We start from the raw sequence: 5,604 nt of genomic DNA on the forward strand, positions 1-5,604 counted from the left end.
TGAGTACTGGTCTCTAGTCATAGCATCATATGGTTTAGGTTGAAAGGGACCTTAAAGACCATCTAGTTCCAACCCCCTGGCCATGGGCAGGGACACCTTGCACTAGACCAGGTTGCTCAAAGCCTCATCCAGCCTGGCCTTGGACACTTCCAGGGATGGGGCATCCACAGCTTCTCTGGCCAACCTGTGCCAGTGCCTCTGCCCCCTCTTCATGAAGAATTTCTCCCTGATGTCCAATCTAAATCTACCCTCTTTCAATTTAAACCTGTCACCCCTTGTCCTGTCACTCCCTGCCTTTGTAAGAAGTCCCTCCCCAGCTTTCTTGTAGGCCCCCTTCAGGAATTGGAAGGCTGCTTTATAGCCCACAGAGCCTTCCCAGACCCTTCTCTTCTCCAGGCTGAACAAGCCCAATTCTCTCAGCCTTTCATCATGGCAGAGGTGCTCCAGCCCTCTGATCATCTTCGTGGCCTCCTCTGGACTTGCTCCTACTGGTCTATATCCTTCTGATGCTGGGGGCCCAGAGATAGACGTGGGACTCCAGGTGGGGTCTCACAAGAGCAGAGCAGAGGGGTAGAATCTTCTCCCTCACCCTGCTGGCCACACTTCTGAAACAGCCCAGGATACGGTTGGCTTTCTGGGCTGCCAGCACACACTGCTGGCTCATGTCTAGCTTTTCGTCCACCATTACCCCCAGCTCTGATGGGTCTCCAGCCTGTCAAGGTCCCTCTGGACGGTATCCCTTCCCTCCATTGTGTCACTGCACTACACAGCTTGGTGTCATCAGCAAACTTGCTGAGGGTGTACTCAATTCCACTGTCCATGTCACTGACAAAGATGTTGAACAGCACTGGTCCCAATCCTGACCCCTGAGGAATGCCACTTGTTACTGGTCTCTACTCAAACATTGAATGAACAGTCCCCTCTCTGTCATTGTTTTCTGGATGGATTTTAGACATACACTATAGATAACATTTCCTGGATGGACCCTCAGATCCATGTTGCAGCTTATCTCCAGCCCTGACTTTTACACTGTGTGTCCTTTTGGCAAGGATCTTGGACATGGTTTACTGCTTTCATGCCTGGAGCTGTTGCCAACACTCAGGTCTGCCTGGTGTGCTCAGACACGACAGGACAGAGCCCCAGCAGCATGGGCATTGCTCCCTCAGGGTTCATCCTTGCCTGCTGACCTGCCTGCCCATGAGGAGCAGCCAGCTTTTGCTACTCCTAGAGAGCTAGCTCATGGCTTTGTTCTCCTCCCTTGAGTCTTGCACAGTGCCCCCTGCTCTGCCTCGCTGGAATGCAACCACTGGTTGTTGTCCTCAGCTCTGCTTTCAACCTGTATCTGCTCATAGACCTCTTGCAACTGTCTTCTTAGAAAGGGGTTCCATGTCAGCATGATTTAGAAGACCTTTGTTTGATAGCTTTGAAGACACCCCCACTGGCATATTTGAGCTAAAGTCAAAACCAGGGCATCTGCTGGACTGTAGAAATGCTGTCCTGATGACATACTGTTTCTTGGAAGGAAATTCCATTTGCACCTATTTGGACCAGCCCTGTGGAGCCTGCTGTATGCAAGGATCAGGGACGACTTCCCCTCTCTCCATGACCTGTGGGTTCCATGTTCCCATTGCCTCTGGCAGTCCTGCTGTCAGCAGTGATCCCAGTGGTGGCTGACCAGCAGCAGCCTGCCTTCCAGCCCTGGTACAGGCACCCCACCCAGAGACCTTGTGTTACTTAAGACAGGCTTTGGCTCCAGGGGCAGCCCATTGGAGCTCCTAAGTCACCCACTTACCCTGCCCCCACAGAAAGGGGACATGACCCCTCTGCCTGGGGTTCTTCTACATGGGGCAGCTTGGGCCCTTCTCCCTCCATAGATTTGGGAATGCTGTTTATATGATTCACCATTACTAAGTGAAGCTGCAGAAAAGGGCTCCCAACCTCTAACCAAAGAAGCAGGAGATAGAAGTTGATCCAGGGTCTTACCTCAGAGAGGTCTGGATGCCACCGTCCATCTAGATCTGCAAGTTGCACTGCTTGATGTGTACAGTACACAAAGTTTGGTGGGACCCTCAGCTTGACACTGGCTTGCTGTGAATACCAGGTTTAAAGCCGTGCCATGAAGAAGAAATCTTGTCAATAGGCTACTGAAACTAACACAGGAGAAGAGAGTAGAAAGGCCACATCTTAAAATTAGTTTAACAGAACTGAGGTCTCTGCACATTTTAGCATGAAGAACAGCCCTCCTAAACTATCTGTCCTGAGACTATTTTGCTCCTGTAGCAGGAGCAACCCCTAGTTGACACTGCTGGGGCTGGGGGGAGGATCTGCAGGGTCTCACCAGACCAAAGACAAGGATTGGGAAGGAGAGTGGCAAAGGGACCCACAGGCACCTGTTTGTTACCCTTGCCCTCAGAGCATGTGTATTGGGGTGCCAGGGGACGTTGTGTATACAGTGACTTCTGGCTGCTAACTTAACGATCCTGAAACCTGTCAGCAGAGAGTTAGAAAGCAGGCACGTCTCTTGAGGACCTATCGTCATCTTTCCAAGGTCACCTTTGGGACTGTGCAAATAGGAGACCTAATCTCTCCTCCTTTGCTAGTTTCTGTGTGTACATCCTTAAAAAGCTGGGTCTTTCCACTTCAGTTTGGTCATGGCTCTCCAGAATTTGCTCCCAGTGAGCAATTCCCATGTAGTGTTTGTGTGGCTGGGAGAGTCAATAATTGAAGTCCCTCATCATGGAGGGGATTATTTTGTACTTCTCTGGCTGGAAGGGCATGCCTCCCTCCCCTCAGGGGGTTTAGTTATGCTGTCATGGGATCTGAAAACTGCTCAGAGTCACAATCTGCAAGTGCCTCCTTGTGCCTCTACAATAACAGGTGTGAACACAAGTGGGTGCGTGCAGTGCCTATAAAGTCACCGTGGAAAGCTTGGCATGTGAGGGTGCACCACTGGGTTCCTGCTCTCTGCTCAGCTGTGCTGTTGTGATGGGTGAGTTATCTTCCCAGCAGCACTCTGCGTTCATGGGTGGTGCTGGGCTCAAACAAGACCTGACCGGGGTGAGTATGCAAAGACACAAGAAGATTAGCAAGACAGTAGCCGTGATCTTGCCTGGTTGATGTGTGCAGCCAGGCACTCTGGTAGCAGAAGGAACGCAAGACCAAAGCACCAACTGACACACGTTTGGTGCCAGCCTATGCTTCCCCCAAGCTACCTATGCCCTGTATTTCTATGTCCTGTCAAGGGAGGTTAGTGTGGAGACCTAGATTTCAACTTGGTCCTTTCCTTTCCTGGTCAATGCATGGGGTACATGTGTTTGAACAGGGGTCTTTCCCCAGGCATGATGGCATCTCCCCCAGCAACTGAACTAGTGCAGGCTGTAGGGCGTGCTTGTGACAAGCACAGAGGGTTTGGGCTTGTGTCACTGTGTGCGCCCAGGAGATTTCCTCCTTTCTGCATGGGAGCTGGTATCTGTGCAATAGGGCCCATCCTTTGGATATGGTTTCCTAGTAGCTGTCATTGGGCTGGAGTGGCTTATATAAAAGGCTTAAGCAGTTCTCCAAAAAGAACTGTTTCTTGTGATCCCTCCCCCTGGCAAGCTACTTTCCCCAGACCTAGCTGTGTCATTGTCCTCTTAGCTACTCTTGGGCTGTAGGTTCTGAGAACAGATCTGCAGAGTGCTGTAGGGGCAGAGCCTGCACCAAAGCTGCAGCTTCCCTGTCCTGTGGCTCTGCCTTCCCTTGTCTAAGCTCCCTGGGTGCCATTGGCAAGGGCAGAGGGGACTGCCCAGGGATCTTAATGGTGCTGGGCTCTTTCCTCCCTAGGGTTCCAGGCTGGGACAAGTTGGCTTCATGGGGACCTTGTCCTTCTACACACGATGGTGGTGATGCTTCTCCTCTGTGCAAGTGCTAGCCCAGCAGTACCCACTGCCAGCTCCCGGAGTGGTAAGTATGGAGTGGGTGGGGGGCACTGGCTGAGAATCAAGGATGCAGAGCAGGAAAGTGTGTCCCTAGCTCAACAGTGACTCTCAAGTCTGCTAAGTGCTAGGAAGGCCAGCATATACCCAGGCTGATGGACAAGAATTTCTCACATACACAAACCCCTGGGCTGTGGTTTGTAAGGTAAGCAGCCTGACGCCTGTCAAGACATCTTCTACCCCTTGGTGGCTCTATGCTGAAACCAAAGGGTTTCTGCCCAAACACTGTAACTTGGCAGGAATACTCTGCAGTGATTGTGTCTTTTTACACTTCAGTTCTAGGAGAAATCCTCTCAGCAATTTTTGGAGGTTTTTAGCTCTTGTTGGATTAGGTATATTCCTTTCCTCCCTGCAAGGAGGGGTGACACTCCCACAAGAACTGTGTGATCAACAAATTCATGGGCTGAATTGGAACTACCCCAAGCAAGTTGTGCCTCATCAGAAATAAAACAAGAAAAACATATTAGAAAGCATATTAGTTTGGCAAGTAAGTAATGACAGATCACTCCTGCTAAAACATAAACTGCAAGAAGCTGGGGGAAGAGATCGAAGTAGAACTTAGCCTTCTTTTGCAATGCCATGGCTCCCCAGGGAAAACATAAATTTTCATTACATATCCTCACCAGTAGAGCATTTTGGACACTTTTGATCCTTGCAAGAGCTGAAGTGCAATATATAAAGACCTTGACTTACTAGGCTAGGTATACTTGGAGGACATCGCTGGCATCTGGAAGATTTTTTCCCTCTTTCTTGGAGACATGCATTAGAAGGCTCCAAATAAAATAGCAGGTAATGAGAAATAGATCCTAGGGCTTTTGCCAGGCCCACTGTCTTAGTGACCTTTCATTGCCCTATGGATGAGCCGGTGGAAAAGCCACTCTGTAGAGTAGATCACAGGTAAAACCAGCTCTTTTTGTCCTGACTCTGCTGCAGGAGCTCCTTGTTGCCGTGACAGATTCATATGACCCTATGTAATGTTGAGTTGATGGTTGGACTAGATGATCTTATAGGTCTTTTCCAACCTTAGTGATTCTGTGACCCTTCTCTGTCCCACCCTACCCTGTGTTTGCCACTGCTGCTGTTGCAGGGTTCCCCACAGACTGCAGCCGTCTCCGCAAGACCAGCCCCAGCGGGGTGTACGTCATCCAGCCAGCGGGGTCACCCCCACGAGTGGTGTGGTGCGACATGGACACCGAAGGCAAGGGCTGGACTGTCGTTCAGAGAAACTCTCATGACACTGAGATCACATGGAAGCAATCTTGGACCACCTACAAGTACGGCTTTGGGAATGTGCAGGGAGATCACTGGCTAGGCACCGAGTACCTGCACCTGCTGACACAGCAGGGCACCTACAAGGTCCGCTTCATTGTGCGGAATAAAGCCAACATCACCCATTATGCCGAGTACGACATCTTCAGGGTGGAGAGTGAGGCTAGTGGGTACCCGCTGCGGCTGGGCCGGTTTACTGGTGATGGGGATGACTATCTGACCAGCTATCACCCCAAGAAGGGTGGCATTCATGACAATATGAAGTTCAGCACAACCGACAGGGACCAGGACCAGTACAGTGGGAACTGTGCCAACAGCTATGGGGGCTGGTGGTATGACAGGTGCCAGAATGTCCTGCTGA

At 50.8% G+C, this 5,604-nt stretch overlaps 1 protein-coding gene across 1 annotated transcript; it reads left to right on the top strand.

Moving 5' to 3' along the window:
- Positions 1 to 3,875: 3,875 nt before the first annotated feature.
- LOC104514957 (fibrinogen-like protein 1) lies at positions 3,876 to 5,599 on the top strand (the record flags this gene model as incomplete). The annotated part of the gene is made up of 2 exons (XM_010158778.1): positions 3,876 to 3,904; positions 5,033 to 5,599. Coding segments are annotated over exons 1-2 (596 nt in total), but the record flags the coding sequence as incomplete, so codon positions are not given.
- Between the last annotated feature and the right edge of the window lie 5 nt (positions 5,600 to 5,604).

This window comes from Eurypyga helias, unplaced genomic scaffold (assembly GCF_000690775.1).
Source record: "Eurypyga helias isolate BGI_N326 unplaced genomic scaffold, ASM69077v1 scaffold10069, whole genome shotgun sequence".
NCBI classification, from domain to species: domain Eukaryota; kingdom Metazoa; phylum Chordata; class Aves; order Eurypygiformes; family Eurypygidae; genus Eurypyga; species Eurypyga helias.